The sequence below is a fragment of the Mugil cephalus genome, chromosome 8 (assembly GCF_022458985.1).
Source record: "Mugil cephalus isolate CIBA_MC_2020 chromosome 8, CIBA_Mcephalus_1.1, whole genome shotgun sequence".
Lineage (NCBI taxonomy): Eukaryota > Metazoa > Chordata > Actinopteri > Mugiliformes > Mugilidae > Mugil > Mugil cephalus.
In genome coordinates this window covers 15,274,711-15,292,188 of record NC_061777.1, presented here as the reverse complement: position 1 = coordinate 15,292,188, position 17,478 = coordinate 15,274,711, and the positions used below count along the sequence as shown (strand labels likewise).

General features: G+C 41.8%; 1 protein-coding gene across 3 annotated transcripts in view; it reads left to right on the top strand.

Moving 5' to 3' along the window:
- Positions 1 to 819: 819 nt before the first annotated feature.
- edil3a (EGF-like repeats and discoidin I-like domains 3a) overlaps positions 820 to 17,478 on the top strand; it is a 103,841-nt gene continuing 87,182 nt past the window's right edge. For 2 of the 3 annotated variants that reach the window (XM_047592334.1, XM_047592333.1), the window contains exon 1: positions 820 to 1,197. In XM_047592334.1, coding sequence (XP_047448290.1) covers positions 1,134 to 1,197 — 64 coding nt within the window. In that variant the 5' untranslated portion in view covers positions 820 to 1,133. The remainder of the gene's footprint in view (positions 1,198 to 17,478) is intronic. The other variant, XM_047592332.1, reaches the window with a different exon arrangement.

Here is a 17,478-nt window from a genome sequence, read left to right as displayed (position 1 = left end):
AAACAAAATATAAATAATAAAAGTATTTAAAATGGTATTTGTAGTAACTTCTGTTAACATAACTTCGGAGCTGATGTTCTATTGAAATAGGACCTGCTGAAGGTCTGCACTTTAACACGCAAAAAAAAAAAAAAAAGGTACTTGAAACAGCTCCATTCATCAATGTGCTGCCCGCGGCTTGAAAATGAAGGCACTGGGAGGGAAGGAAGCTGTTAGGGAAATACTAAGGAGGGCGATTATACACAATTTAATGTCCCAAGGTGGCGGTTTTGTTTTGTTTTGTTTTTGGAATTACTTTACAGAAGAAGTATGTATTCAGGAAGTTGTCTCCACCGACTAGACAGCGCCCCAGTCGGTGTACTGTGACCGACCACGAAGCGCGCATCCCCCGACCAGCCAAACACGTCTGCCCTGCCTGCAAGCTGCGTAAATATTCACCGCCTAGTCGGAAAGCGATGCACCTTCAAATTAAAATCAAAAATCTCTCTTTACTCTGAAAAAATAAATAATAATAATAAAAAGAAATGTTGAATGGTGGTGTCTCACGTAGCTTTATGAATACAACTCAATGGAGGAAAAAAATGAATGAAGCACCGTACTACATTTCTTTTATAACTCAAGTAAAAAAAAATAGTTCATACCATGAAAAAAAAACATAATAGGAAATTCAACTTGTCAATATTCGTAATACATCGTGTATCAATAATATTTGCAATAATACAAATGGAATTAATGACAGGTATCATAAATTGAATGTTTTATTTTGTAGCCCAAAGGTGGACCGGAAGTGATGACTCCTCTGACAGCAGAGATTTGACAGCAGTTGTCCGGGAGCACCGAGCGCACACGTCGCTCTCTCCAGTACATCGCACCACTGCGGTAGGAAGGAGAAGACAGCAGCAGCAGCAGACAGAGGAGTACCCGGCAGGCGCAGCTCACTTGTTCCTGCACCACATACAGAAAATCCCAGGTGGCGAGAGTTTATCGCACAGGAGGACTTTACCTGAGAGGACATAAAGCAACAGCTCCCAGGGTAGTCCTGCAGCCCAGCGCGAGCCAAGGAAGGAGAACTTTTGGCTATTATTTACCACATCCCCGTAACCTTGGAAGTCAGACCTGCTTGTTGTGAGAGGATGGGGCTGCTACTCCTTTCCATCGCCCTGTGCCTGCGCGCCGCTGTCCCACAGCATGTGAAAGGTGAGTGGAAAAGTGTGGGGCTTGTTATTCCACGAATAAACATTTGGCGTGGGAGAACTACCTCTCGCAGATCAGTTGCGACCGGGGTAATTCACATATTGAAAGTGTTCAAGTGAGCAGCTTATTTAAAGGGAGGGCATCCCTCATGCTGAAAAGCTGAACACAATCTGGTGTATTGTTTGCGGAATAGGAGCAGCCCGCGAGCGGCACGCTTTGGCATAGAGAAGCAGCGCTTCTGATGTGCGCACGACTCGTTAGTTAATTGGTTTACTTATGTTTAAATGACACCTGTTTGAGTCGGTCAGACTGACATTTAAATATATAAATTATCCGTGCGTAATTTCTCTTGGATTTATCAGTCGTCGCGTTTGGTGCGCGCAAAAAAGGTAAAATCAAAAATGTGCACTGCTCCGGAATTTTGTGCATGTGACCATCTTCGGCTCCCTCATTTTTTTCTCTGATGCTTCCTCGGGATGATAAAAAAAAAGCCCCAGGTATAGTGATCTTTATTAATTAAAGATTGGACGTCCCTTCTCCCTCTGGGAACAGAACAGAATTACCAAAAAGAGGATTAAATGGAAGATTTCATCCATGTGAGCTACAGACAAACCCTGATGCTATCACTTAAGAGGAGGTAGAGAGCATCATGATTTAGTTGGGGTATTCTCATTGACTGGGATGCCACCGCAGGAAGGCCAGTTGGGCATTTCAACTCTAACGTAGAGTCTTAACAAAAACTGTCAGACTGCTCTATGTTGAGAGGAGAAAGCTTATAGATTAACCTGACCCCGTGGGCCTCAATTTAAACCATTTCACATCCTCCCCTGCTTTCGCCTTCCGGTCCTCTGCTGATAAGAATGTTTAAGCCTTTGCCAGCTATACATTTTTGGTGACCATGCAGAACCGTACCTGTGGGATTTTCCGTAAAGAAAACAGTGTAGGTCTTGTAGAAGTGGGTCATGCCATCCTCCCTCTCTCTATTAATTTAGCAACATGCTTGCCTCCGGATTCACACATGTCAGACAGACCTCAGTCTCTACGCCGGGATTGTGCCTTAAGCATAGTTTCTAAGGCTCCCTAAGCCTCACAGTGTCAACTCAGAGTCAGCCGTTACAAGACATAATACTCCCCGGTAGGCTGGAATAATGAATGCAGGGAGCCGAGCTGCCTTGGGTTGACTTGTTTCAAGGCTCAGTGAGTTAAAAATACACCGGAAACTTGTCCCTCAATTAATCATATCCCGGTTAAATGTGTGGTATTGAAAAGAGACTTTTGTCCACCTGCTTCGATACCGAGCAGCTGTAACCTCATCTACGGTGAGGGGCTGAATAAGATGTTGTTTCCGATCTGCATTTTAACCTCCTTATAGACACAATAGTCAGCCTGGCAGCACTATTTAGCAATCTTAACCGCTTCATCACTCTCATTCTGAGGCTGGGATGCTGGGACAAAAAAAAAAAAAAAAAAAAATCCTATCATCAGATTGACAGGACCCCGAAGCGTTGAAAGTCCCCGTCACAAAGAAAGAGATACAGAGGATGCATTGTGATCACTAGAAATCCTTTTTGTATTGAGCTGAAGATGCATTCAACTTACCTTTTGTCATTGCTCAAAGAGAGCAGGTGTCTTCGCGGATAGCCGATAACAAACACTCTATTGGGGGATGTCACAGGGCGCCTCTGTCCACTGAAACAAATTGATGGGGTAGAAACATTCGCCTTCAGGTAAAACAGACGCCATTGTTTCGAGCAAGTGAGCAATACATCACTTCCTCTACTTGGTTACTGGTGCTGACTCTCACACATTGTCTTGGATCCCGGCCCCCGTCCGTCCGCACAAAGCACATGACTGCACCCGTGGGGCCCCTCTGTATGAAAATGTAAGATGCTTTTGTGCTTGTTTAGAGAGTCGCTTTTTAATCAATTTTACGCATCTTAATTTCAGTCTCAGTCTTTTTATAATGGCTGCACAATTAGAGCCTTTTAGGCAAATGGGCGGCCATCTGGAGTGGCAGCGCGATTGTCTGCTCTTGGTGAATCGTGATTAATGCTAATATTGCTGGTCGCTGTTCACTTCGCCGGTGCAGCGCAGTCGAAGAAGTCAGTCAAGCGCCCATGTAGAAATGTCGTAATTTGCCGAATGACTGTGGCTCCAGATTGGCTTGATAAGACGGTCATCGAGTCCACAAACTGTAATTTAGTGGTTTTCAAACTCAGAATCTGACAGACGTCGATTCGCTGCCAACAGGAATGAAGCCTGGCACATTCATCTCAACAGCAGACAGAAATTGTATCTGGATGGGACGTGATGCTACATTTATTCCTTCGCTCCAATTATTTGAAGTCAACTGAACTTAACAGGAAAAAAAAACTGACCTTTTGTACGTAAAGAGGAGGATGGATATTAATGGATGACGCGAGTAGATGATAGCAATTTGTTTAAAACCTCATTACATTTGCTGGCCACTGAAGGTTATGGCTGATGTATGGGTGACTTTTAACAACAATGACTTGCAACCTACCTCTACAGCGCCCTTCACTCTGGTTTTAAATGGCACAATCTTCAATCAGTGGAGAGAGGTCGGACCTCTGTCAGATAACCAGCCACGAGAACAGAAGAGATCAAACCACTGGACGGCAGCCCAGGCACGTGGAAACCGAACTTGGAATGTGAGAACACAGCAATCGGTGGTGTAGTGAAATTGGATATTATCTTTTTTTTCTTTTTGTAACCGTAGAACTTAATTGGGCTATTCATCACACTGCAGATATTCCTTGATACCTTTATTATATGAAGGCGACTTAATTCGTTTCTTATGCGGGCAGGTTAATGGATACAGCGCTATACGTCTGTGTGCTGCAGTCAGGCCTGTGTTGTCCTGCCTACATTTCATGCTTGAGTTATTGGGAGGGCACTAGAGGGACAGTTATAGAGGCTGCAAGGACACGCACAGAGGAAGCGCTTACCAAATAACTTTAATATAGCCCTGAGATGAGGATGGCAGCACAGTGGTAAAATAAGTTGTTTGAGCTGACACCGACTCATGCGAGCTTTCAGACAGCGGCAAAATGAATGTGTCACTGTTGTTTTGCTTTTTCTTTGTATTCGATTTTCTCCCTTGTAATTGAGTAACGACATGTCCTAAGTGTCTCACACAACTAAAACGCTGAGGCTTGTGGTGTACTTACGCTCAGTTTCTGGGTCTTCAAGGTGGCTTATCGACTCTGCATTTGTACAACAGAGCGTGAAAAAGGACTCAAAACATCGCACGGACACAAAGGCAGATCAGTGTTAAAAATAGCCTCCTTTAGTCTTAGCCTCCGAGTTCTAGACGGCTTTTCTACAATCCTCAAATCAATGTCTGATGTTTCTGTTCACAAAACTCGGGAAACATTGATTCTGACGCCTCCCAGACATTTGAAAGGTCCGCCGCTTATTAAAAGCAGCATGTGACATTGTGACGGCTGGTTTACTGCCAGTGTCAAAGAGCCCGCTGAAAACAATAAAAAGATTTATGTGGATGTTTCGTTTGTAGTGTCAGTTCATGTTGGTGTGCACATCAGTTCGTCGGCTGAGAACATGCAGCAGCTTAGCCTTTAATAGTTTGAGCGTTCATAAGACTGCATGCTGGTTTTAAGTAATCCCACTAGGTCACGACTAATGACTCACTACACTGTGTATGTGGTTAAAGCAAAAGAGCAGATAAGAAAGTTGCCCGGTGCCTGGTTTGAAATGAATACACTGTAACGCTTGGGCTCGCTGTTTACTTGGGTCAGGTCTTATAAAAAGAAACAATTTTAAGGAGGCAAACATTCTTTATGAGGCAATTTTCTTTATCTTGCTGTTAATTCACATGCAACATTTGTCACTAATTGTAACTTGCTGTCGTTTTCGTGGCTTCACTTTGCCAATATATGAGATGTTTCTTCAGCAGAGCCGGAGGACTGTTCAAATTTGGATCTTGCACAGACGTCCCGTAGGTGCGTTGTCGAGGCAATCCAAACCTCCTTTAAACGTGGTGTTGAAATCCAGATTTGAGCAGTCCGTCTCTTGGCAATTGACGGCATTCTTTGAAATACGTCTCGATGACATCTGTCACTTGACAGCCAAAGTAAATCATGGCACTGTTTTTCAAATGGTAGGACTACTGTACATGTGGTGCAGAAAGAGATGAAGATGAAACGCAGGTTTTTATTTACTCTCATGCTGTGTGATTCTGTCAGCACCTGGGAAATTTAACACAAAGTATTACATTTATGTTTTTAAAGCCACGTTTTACGGCTTCCTACAGTTGTCAAAGTCCATATACGAACCCAGTGTCCTGTTTAATTAAAGTGTCGGCAGTATTCGCACGGCTTACTGCAATAATAGCATTAACATTCTACAATGTGTCGTGCAGCTTCTAGTCTTTTTGATAAATAATCTAAAAGGTTGATGGTTCTGTTTATAGTCTCGCGTCAGGGTTAAGCTTGGCGCCATCAGACAAGGTGTACAATGTTTATTTTACAGTCTTAGAAGCGCGAGATATTAAAAATGATTTTAAAAAAAGAACTTTGCATTGGTCTACTTTCTAAGGGTTGTCTTCGCTCTTGTTTCTTCCGCTTGTACGTGAAATGGAAGAGCACAGATTTCATCATATTCTGCTCTAACTTCTGCAGTATAATTACTTTGCAGGAGCTCAGTTACTCCTTTTGGGAATCAGCAGCAGTTTGATGGAGAAAAGTCTGATATCTCTGTGAGAGGGAAATGAGGGAACATGGTGCACCGCTCCACTGCAAGTGTTGTGTTCTATCTATCTATCTATCTATCTATCTATCTATCTATCTATCTATCTATCTATCTATCTATCTATCTATCTATCTATCTATCTATCTATCTATCTTCTTGTATGTTTGTGTGTGTGTGCGTGTGGGAGTTGGGAGGCAGGAATGCAAAGCGCACTGACAAGCATCAGGGTGGGTTTTCATTGCATTCCTTTTGCGATCCAAGCACATTTTTTATTCCGTAATGGGCGTGGCTGCTGAGCGCCCCGGACCCACCAGATTTGTCAGGGAGGTGTCACCGGAGCGTCAGCCATTTATCATCAGCGTTGGCCATGAGTGAAAGAGTCCACCTTTCCATGGCAGATCAATAAGCCGAATACATTATTTTTGGATTGAGTGCAGAGCTGCAGCAGCCTGTGAGCCAGAGGAGGTGTGAGCAGCTGTTTAAGTTTTATTGGGAGACCAAAGAGGGTGAGGTTAAAACTGAAAAGCTTTCACACGGATGAATGAATGATGCATAGGCCTTTGAATGTTTGATGTTTACACAAAAAGCCAGCATCCGATGCATTCTTGTTATGTTGAGATCCTCTCGGTGGATATAAAGGTTGTGTTATAAAGGTTATGCACCTTCCCAGAAACTCAACTATGCGTCACGGCAACTCAGGCCGCAAGAGCTGTGATTGGTCTGCTTGATCGTAGTGTATCTCCGCTTTACTGTTTCCAGCTGCTTCACCACATCCACGATTTTTAATTGATTGTTTTGGATCAACAAAGATGAAACACATCGAAGAAAAGTAAACTGAGTAGGTTGGGCGATGCAAACATTTGTATGACTAATCTTCTGCGAAATTTCACCGAAGACAAGTCTCTGAAAAAGAGCACATCGACTTGATTCAGTGTTGTCCAGCCTTGATGCAGCCCCAGCTTCCTACCCCCTCAGCTAATGGTAGCTCCTCTGGTTTCCTCATTTGGGTGATGCATACAACCTACTGCCACCTGCTGGTATTCAAGAGTGTTTTTCTTTCACTTACGCAAAAAAACAAAAAAACAAACAAAAAAATGTGCCAGCTGGCCTGTGTGTTCAAATGCAACTTTTCCATCAAGACACAGGCAACGTGAGGCGGTGTTTCTCCCGTTGTCCATTTTGGGCGTCAACACCTCAATTCTTTCATGTATTTTCAGCTGTGTGCATGGGACATCTAGAAGGAGAGTTTGTGAGTCAGGTTCTGAAGAACTCCAATATGTATTACATTTATCTGTGCATGTGTTGGACAAGCATGGTGTAGCTCATCCAGACTGAAGTTAAGCCCTTTTTAGTCAAAATAAGATTGAGGAGTTAAAGAGATGAGGGGTTTCTTTGCTCTAGTAAAGACTTTCCATTGGGTTGTGGAACACCACTTCATTTTCAATAAGCCCGATCTACTTATTTGAGATTTGGTGCTGGCGGCTTAAGTTCTTACTTCCAACAAGCCCTTAGGAGATGTTACATACTCATTTCTATTCTGGAGAAACACTTAAATCATGAGCCCAAGCTGAGCATTTATGCACCAAGCTTAAAAAAAGCAACTTTTACTTATTCCTCTCTTGCATAGTTTATGTACAGTTATGATGTGACTAAAATCTGAAATCTAAAACTGCTTTTCATCTTATTCCTTGACTTATCACCTCAAGTGTTTGCAGTATTTGGACATATTGATACCTGTGCAGAGTGCGATGTGTTATTTTTGAGCACGTTTGAATGCAATGTGTGGATTCTTGCTGTTCGAAACATGGAGAGGTAACCCAGAAATGTCATCACACAACATCTATGCTGCAATTCTAGCTCTTTTGCACAATACCGATGTACGTGCATGAAAAACTTCAATCATTTGCCAAAGCACAAAATAACATCCCTTTATTTATCACGTCAGCCAGCCTGCTTTCCCACTAAATTGTGCTTTATCCCAATAAGGGGGTGTTTGGTGAGTGATTCACTGAGAGACAAGAGGGAGTATCTGTTTAAGTAAAGGGTAAAAATTGTTTTTCAACCTGCCAGATCTCAACCGCCTATGCCTCAACTCAAATCTGAACAAACTGTCCTGGAATTTTTCCCAAGTACTTTTCTGAAGGGCCATTTGAGGTAATGGCATAAAGTATATGCTATCCATTGAAGTGAAGTGCATTTTTTTTTTTTTCAAAAAAAGTGGAATATCTCCAGTCCAGATGTTTTAGATTACCCTTGGGGTGTGTAGTACCAGACATTCGGAGCAAGAGGGACAGAAAGAGAAAGATGAGAGCCCGGATGAAAATCTTCTTTAATGCAAAATTCAATGAACAGAAACCACTCACCTTCAAACTTCAAAGTAAGGCCCATTAGAAAACTGATAAAGAATCATCGTCTCCGCTGAGTAATTGCAGTCCATTGCCAAAGAAGAAGGGTTTGCAACAAGTTGCACCGTTTTGGTAACTGTTGGGTGGTGATATGAAACAGATGATTAAATTACTTTTTTCCCACTTCGTAGTCTTCCTTTTACGGCTTTAGGGGCAATTCAAAACCAGCTAAAGGCGTAATAATATACAACATGTGCAATCAAGATCCTTTATATTTGGGGTCACAACAACATGCTGTAAAACCGCCCTAATTAATTTCAAATGAGCACTGGAAGACAGAGCGACAAAGGGCAGGGACATGTGAAGGAAGATGTTGAATTCAACATAATGCCAATAAGCAGTATTCATTCGTTCTTTTTCTTCCATAAAGCTCATTTGCTCTGTTGCCCAATAATAAGCGTTGGGTAATCGTCTCTGTAGCCACTTGTTCAGGATTAATGCTAAAATGAAACTTGATAATAAAATAAAATTAGCGAATTAAAAGTTAATACTCAATGAAATAATACTTTATTGACGGCATTGCCTTCAAAGGACGGTGTATGGCCAGTGGTGATATAGCTACTCTGGGTACTCAAATAGAATTGAATTGAATCTTTTTATCAATCTTTGGTTGTGTTTAAGACATCCCCCTACCGTTAGGCATTCCCCCTACCTAACGTTTGTTGGAAATGAGAAATCCACCTATCCAGTGGTTCCTTATCTGTCTTTTTCCAAAAGCCAGTCCCAGCATGCACTGCACACTAGGGCTGCACGATAAATCATTAAAAAACCGTGCTCTTTCGAAACACAACGATTCTTAAGCATTTTATTTCACAAGTGGCAGCACAAACAAATGATCCCATTTCTTACTGGGTTTTTTTACACACCCCTAAAGGCAGCACTGCCGCTGACTCTTCCCTCGACCTATGATAAAGAGTCTTTTCAACACGTGATTCTGTCAATGTCAAAGTTTTGTTAAAGTTAATCAGTGAAATAAACATTTTGTAAAAAAAAAAAAAAAAAAATGGTGCCAAAGATTCGTGATCTCAATTCTAAGCAAAAAAATCGTGATTCACATTTTTCCAGAATTGTGCTGCCCTACTGTACACCAAGGATGTATTATCTATCACAGGGTCAACGTGGCTCTAGATATACACACATTCATAGTCATAAACCATTATTTTGTGTTGTTTTTTGAAAGATATTTTACCATTCATTGCATTCATTGTCAAGTTCAAGTGGTTCCCCACATTTAGTTCTGTTTCCGTGCTGTTCCTTATTCCACTGACATCATTCATCGCACTGAGCACCCTCATATATTCTTCTTTGAACCAGCTCTTTCAGCAGTTTGGTTTCTGTATGATTCACTGCTATATATTCAGGTATATGAAATATTTAGTGTTGTGGCCTTTCAACCCATGCATCAGTTGTCCTAGGTTGCTGTGCTCTATTTTATATGCAAGTGGTACATTGTCAACACTGTTCTTTCAAATCAGAATCGCGTTAGAGCTGGGAGGACTCTGACAAGTTAAATTATCAGCTGAAGATGTTCAAAAGTTTCAATCACAGAGAGTGATTTTATAACGAGGTATTAAACAGGAAACTTTGTGGCATATCTCACCCTCTTTTGCTGTCGCAGTCTCTCACAAACACGGTCTCTGCAAGTTTTAATTATAACACATCAAGCCGTGGTTCTTAGGTGGCTGCCGCAGCTGGGCGGAGAGTTGGCTCGATGTGATGAATAAAACAATTGGATAGGTTTTGCCTGCGCTGTGCACTGGACTGGTGAGTTTGATTGTGGTGCATCTGCTTATTTCACAGATGCACGCCTGTCAGTTTGATGCTGTTCAGTACTACAGTGTAGCAATTACTCGTTTCAAAGATATGTGTGAAGCCTACATCTTGGACTAAGGGCTTATTCAAGGAGACCCAAAATAATGGCTGAAAAGTGGCTACAGTGAAGCATTTTGAGATTCAGTAATCACCCTTGACTGCACATCATCCCTCATAAAGCCACTGTACACTGGGCCTTTTCCTGCCAAACACTGATGCTCTTTGAGCAAGTAGCGCCTGCTACATGAAATTCACTGACCAAGGGGTAAGCAGGATGAAAAAATTCAATTTGTCAAGGCCTGCCCTTTGCAGTACACACAATGCTCAGCTTAGGCCAGCGGGTGTGAAGTGCAAGGGGAACAAGAATCAAAAGACATGTTGTAACTACTTGTTTGCGTTCCTCTAACATGCATTGAATGTTGAGCAACATCACACACAGCGTCACGGCGATAATTTTCTCGGTTTAAATTACTCGTTTGACCATGACCAAACAAGCAGTAGCGCCACTTGGAAGACCTGCTATGCAATAAGACGGTGACCAGCGGTACACTGAATATGTGAACGTATGATCCGCACTCTGTCCTCTATTGAAACCAAGGAAAATTAACTGTGTGGGTAATTGTCTTCAAGTTGTGATGGAGCGTGTTGAAGTGGTGTGTTTTATGTATGAGATGACATTAGTCTGACATTTTAGGTTAATACGATGCAAAGAGATTGGTGCCATTCTCAAATATGTGTGTTCATTATGTAGCCAGTGATACACTTAAACTTAGAGTTGATTATGTTTTGGATTATTTCATCAAATTTGTCACTGTGAAGGTGAAATGAAACCAGCTGATGGTTTTGATCAGACTTTTAATGCTACTGACCCAATTACGATGATACTACCAAGTACAAATTCACATTAAATCAGCTGGCGCCAAGTCTTGGTACCTGTGAGAGAGTGGTACCATATAACTGACAGAGACATTGGCAGCCCTGCACCTTGTTTTATTCCAACAACTTCGTTGGAAAAATTGGCAAGTAGAGAAAGCAGTCTCAACAAGTGTGGATACACTTTTCAAACATTGGAGCAACAAAAATTTCTAAAGTGCAATGCAAAACCTAACAACAGCATTCAAGGTACACAACCCTAACCCTAAGGTGAGGAGATGTCTGGTCAAACATGTAACCTGCAGCCACTATAGCTAAGGTTAGTAGCACATGTGCAGCCAGTGCCAAAGACAAAACTTTCAGTGAGACATCAACTACATGAATAGGTTGTTAAATGTCTAAATTTGAAACCAGTAGCATGTGAATAACATACTATATGCTGAGAAATATTACAGTAAGCAATGATTGTAGAAGTGACAAAAAGAATAACAGACAGCAACCAAAGCAACTCTTCATATAAAATACAGTATCTGTACCAGGAATTCGGTATCACTACCCAGTGGTAGCAAATACATGCTATTTAAACTGATGCCTTGTTAACATTATGGCAAAGTACCCAAACTTACCAGGTGAGTGTGAAGGTCCTCAGTCATCCAGGTCATGGTATATCCAAAAACGTCAAAGCAAGGCAACTTTTCTAAAACTCTTCTGCTTTTGGACATACCAACTGAGATTCAAAATAAGCTCCAAACCAAAAAACAGTCTGGGACAAAATCGGTCATCAAATGGAAATTCTCATATTTACATGTACAGCACTATCATATATTATAGTAATAGTTATATCAGTCTTGATATGTAACACTTTTCATTTAATGCTATAATCAAGAAAGAAAACTGGGGAAGTATTTAATCACTGACCTTTTTTGGAGTTGATTGGTTCTTTACAGCTATCTGTGTCTCCCTGTCACAAACAACACTTGTAAAAAAACGGAGCACAATTTGCCATACTAGCGCGTTCTTTGTAAATTTTGGATCAGTCACAGAGTGTATTTGTGTGGCATAATTTCCCTTTCATCCAAAATGCCACATGGAAAACATTGGGACAACAAGAGAGCTAATGAGGTAAACATTTAACAAACAGGGTCAAAAAAATGCCTCCATGTGCTGTTGAATATGCATTAATCCTGTGAATTGGTGACACACTTCTCAACTAAAACACATTTTCCCTCTCGCCTGTTTTCCTTTCCTCATCTGTTAATCTGCAGTGGCACTTTTTCCATCACAGACACCTTCTTCCTCGCTGCTTACTGTGAAGATTCAGATGAGATGTGAGCTCTCCTTTATACATGTTTGATGAATCTTTTTATGCCGCTTCTGGGATACAAGTGAGAATGTGGGAGATCTTGTCTGGGAAAAAGGTACAAAAGATGGGAGGTGTCCAACTTTGTAATGAGGCTAGCAAGGATCTCCTGGCTCTCGAGCAAACTAGGGCATCTGTAATGAGCGTGCCGAGAGACGTGGGGTGGGCAGAGGGGGGTTAGAGGCAGGGAGGCATGTTGCTAACTTGCACTGAGCCACAAGCTGTAACATCAGCTGTCCAGAGGCAGGAGGTGTCAGTCACAGCTCCCACTCAGCAGGGGATAGTGAACAAATCTGGTAATTGCCACTCCCTTTAGAAGCTCATGCTTTCCGAGAAACTCAGCAAGCTTGATTTTTAACAGGTTTTTAGATGGCAGCGCTTGTCAGTGGAACAAAATACAGTATGAGTAGTATCATGAACTACTATGGGTTTAAGAATACATATTATGCATACAGTGGCATATAATGACACTTTTTAGTCCTTTTTTTATTCTTACAAATACTTCCATGCAAATAGTACTAATACGACTGCTATTGATAATAATAATAATCATAATATTCATAATAATTCATTAAACCAGGTGACATATAATGGAAGTATTAATAATATTCTGAATCCAGTAAAATATTTACCAAACCAAATGAGCTTTGCAGGCTCTTAATTAGCGAGAACCTGAAATAGTATGCTTCTGAATTATATTAATTAGCACAATCCATCAAAGGTCCACGATGTTATGTTTTCTCTGCCAGTCTGTGATTTACAACCGAGGAGGGATTCCAACACTGTTTATTTGTTATGGCTGCTTATTTTTGCCTACTGAGGCGCGCACTTACTCATATTTATTTATTTATTTATTTTTTTACTCTTGAGTGCTAAGCTAAATTAGTAAATGAGAAAAGTGAGAATTTAGAAGGACGGGTATGTTATGAAGTTCTGCACTTTTATTTACTTCAGATTGTAGCGTGGTATTACCAATATTTATCAGCACATATGGAGCAGTCAAATGTGATCAACGTGAACGCATGATTCACGTACAGAGCCATTCAGTAATCCGTCACTTGTCTGGAACATTGTGTAAAACCAGTCAGGAGCTGTTGGAGATGAGCTAACTCATGACTCGACTTGCTTTTGGGGCTGTGGATCAAGATGACGGTGCTGTACGTTTCATTCACCTTTCAGTGTCAAAGGCTGGATGCTTCACATGAAAAAGAGTTGCTGAGGTGCAGCTTGTTGTGTTGGATTTGCAGGTTTGGACCACCTGAGATTTTCCCTGTGTACGTTTAGTGAAAGTTACCAGATCCAGTTTTGAACTACAAGGTGAATGAGGCATTCATGGCATGTACACGATGCAGGTAGTGAATAATTAATATAGTGACATTAGGTGGTGCTACTGCGTGTGTTATTATTGTACCGTGTCACGATAGCAACATTGCGTCATGTCGCTTTTATCAACTTTTGAGAACTCATGTAGTAGGCGTATGTACTATTGCATCTACATTGTCACTGTAGTACAATGCACAGTTTCATTCTGTAGTGACTTCATGGTTCACACTGTACATGGGCTAGACTCTCACCTCAGGAAAGCTACAGTCCCGAGTCACTGGAAAATCCTGTGAACCCTCTAGGCCCTGGGCTGAGTGCATTATCGCTGCCCCTGGCCCATGATGAGGAGAGGTATCGATCTTATCCTCAGACGAAAGCCCTCTGTGCACCTCTGCAGGGCTTAGAGTTGGCTGAGGCAGGATGCACGGTAATGAGAGCAGTGGAGGGCAGAATGGGGGACCGGCTTATTCCTAACAAGGATGGAGACCTTTACACTACAGAAAAGAAAGCAGCTAGCAGGGCAAATTTTAACCCCTACCTTCAAACCACTCTGTTCCTTCTTCTTCTAAACACAGTTTAGGTCGAAACCACACCATTCACCCTACCCTCGGTAGTCTCATCTGGAATTTAGGACTCCTGTGGGAATACATCTCAGCGCAGGCTGCTTGAAAACTAAATTTGGTTTACTCCCACTATGAAGTCAGAGGAGGAGTGGAGGTGGCCTTAAACGATTAAATGCATTTCTAAGAGAAAGTGGTTCGAGCTTACCCAGGCCTACCTCTGGCTCGGAAGAAAAAAGTCGCAGCCCTTTGAGCGCCATGGTTGGAGGCTTTTGCGGTGGCAGAGGTTGTTTTTTATGACAGTGACTGCAGAGAGAGAACTCTGTGTGTGACCTTAGAGGTGATGATTGCATTTGGTGAGGCCCCAAACCTCACAGTCACCAGAGCTCAACCACCTACCTCTCGCTGATTATGGGGCTTGGATGGTGTAGGTTTCAATGACGGTTGGCCAGAGCGTAAATCATACTGTATGGTGGTGAGAAGGGTAATCGAGTTCAAACACTTTGTTTCACATCCAACAATGGATGACTAAGAAACTAAGGAACAAATGGGATTACATACAGTGTATTATGTATTCCTTAGTGGTCACTTCAGTCCGCGTTAACACCTTGTGGTACCAGAAAGTGGCAATCTTAAAGCCTGGACACACCAAGCTGACATCAAGGAACTACCAAAGGCTGACTGTGACTTCAGAGTGATCTTCTGGCAGACTCATTCCGCTAATAATTCAACATGCGAAATAAGATAAATAACTGGGACTCAGATTAGTGCCAATGGTGCACCAAAACTAAGGCCCCAGGTGGTTCAAAGGTGATGTGCAGGCAATTGCAGACGGTCAACGTTGGCTTGACACTGGCTAATGTTCAGCTTGGTGTGTCTACTTGCAGTCAAAGCTTCTAACAGAAAAAGATAACCTAATGGTTTGCTACTGCACAGGTAATATTTTAACTTCTTACACTGTGAACTCTGGTCACTACTCCACAAAAGGTCAACAGACAATGAGTTTACAATGAGTGAAATCAAATACTTTTACTTGAGAGTGAAGTACAGAGCGAGCAAAGTAGATCTCTTGATTAATATACTATAAATATTAAAAGCGGGAAATTAATCGCACGAAACAACCCAAGGCAGAAATGTTCTTGTCATAAATTATGGTCTCACTGGTCCTTGACCTATTTGAAAATGGAATATCACAAGGTTGATTTTTCTAAATATTAATATCGGCCCATATTTCCTCGTCGTAGTGATCTGGTTAACTCTGTAATGGGCGGGTTAAAGGACTACCCTCAGCAATCAAGTGACTTCACAGGAGCACCCACAGTTTCTCTCATCTTCAAATGTCCCTGCAACATAAACCCAGATCTCTTCTCTCTGGACTAAAACCTCCCAAAAGCTTTCACAGACTTAGTGGCCAGCAGGCTTTCTGTTATCAAATCCTATTGCATCTGTTTGATGTGCTGCTTTTCCGATATCTCCCTCTCTACGTTCCTTCTCCTCTCTGGCTCCTTTTAATTCTAGTCCACATTCCTTCGTGTTCATTTCTCTCCTTTGTGCCTTTATCTTTATAGGGCTGTTTTTGCACGCTTGGCTGTGTATGCTTCTTGACTTACTACAACCACACTGTCTGCCTTTTTAGTTTTCCATGGATATTTAGCATTTTCAGCCCTCTCTAAACATCTCCCCTCTTGCTTTCCCCTCCCCAAGGCCAATGCAAGTTTATTCCCTCTAGCTATTACACCCAATTAGGAGGAGTGAGAGCTTCAGCCCTCCTTCCTTTCTACACTAACAATGTGGAATACGGTGGAATGAGTCGGGGGTTTTCTCTTCTCTTCTTTGATGTGAACAAATTACACTTCAGATGCACACTTGGCAAGGGAACAAAGACCCAGTTTACTCTTTCAAGTTCGGATTCTTTGTCATTTGGTGAACAACAGGATACACAGCTGAATACGAGATAATTTGGTGCGGACCGGTGCCTTATTTTCTCAGCTGCTCGCTTTACAGCTTAAAACGTTTAACCTCAAATTCCAATAGCAGCAGTATGAATATACGCATATGTAAAGTGATTGAATTTCAACTGGACTGTGATCATGTTGCTAAGTTTATTCCTTGAAGAATAAGTTTCCATGAGTGTTTCCATGAACAGCATAGCTCTGATAGTGTTCATGCTGACGACTGACATGCGTGTGGTTTCCCGTGGATTTTCTCCTTCCTGCGGGTCAAACCAAGTCATGAGCCAAATCTCTGAAAGAACCGTTTTTTTTTTCTATCTTCAGAGGCCCTTCAGTTGAATATAAAACTGCACTGCATGTAGGATGTGTATTCATGATGACCTTTCAACAACTCTTTCGTTTCAGAATCGATGGCCTTGAAAACCCCTCAAGTTAACGTCCATTTTTTTTTCCTCGCCAAAACAAGTTATAATGAAAAGCTTTGTGACCCAGCACAGTTTGATGAAAGAAATGGAATAAAGACGTATTTTTGGTTAAGCTCTATGGTATTGTGCATCAATGCCAGTGTCATGTAGTGAAGTGAGAGCTGAATTCTTAAAAGCAGAAGCCAGCTCTGGTAGGTGTTTGCTTCAAGGGCATACAAAGCCCTTAACAGCAGCTTTGTGTACCACAAACAATAAAGCTCAGGCATGTTTGACAGTTTTCTGTATCATAAAGCTTTACAGGTGATAGAAAAATCCAGTTTTACATATCCTCGCTATGTCAATTGAAACTGTTTGGAACTATTGAAAAATAAAAAAATAAAGAAAACTGGGGTTAACCTCTAGGACTCCATCTCAGATAATTGAAGTAAACAGTGGTTTGTGATACAAAGGGGGTGGAAAATTATCATAAAATTCCTGGAAGCAGCTTGTGCTGCATAATCGGGTCCGTGCACTCTCACACTCAGGGAGCTTGTATGCTTTTGTTTATTGGCTGTACACACTTTGGCAGGTTTTGTCTCACATACATGAGGGTGAGGGCATCCTTTTCATTTTTGCATGCCCAGTTCCTTCCCAATAGTCTGATACGGAGGCCTTACATGGTTTGCTCGCGCTGCCAGGGCCTGTCTAGTTTACTTCACCTCACACCTTCGGATTTCTCATTCTTGGCATGCTTTTCAGTTATGATCTATACATGCATTATTCATTAGAATACACAGATCGAATAAATAAACATGCGTCCGGGACTCGCCACACCTTCTCCGTATGTGTCCACTGCTTCTAATT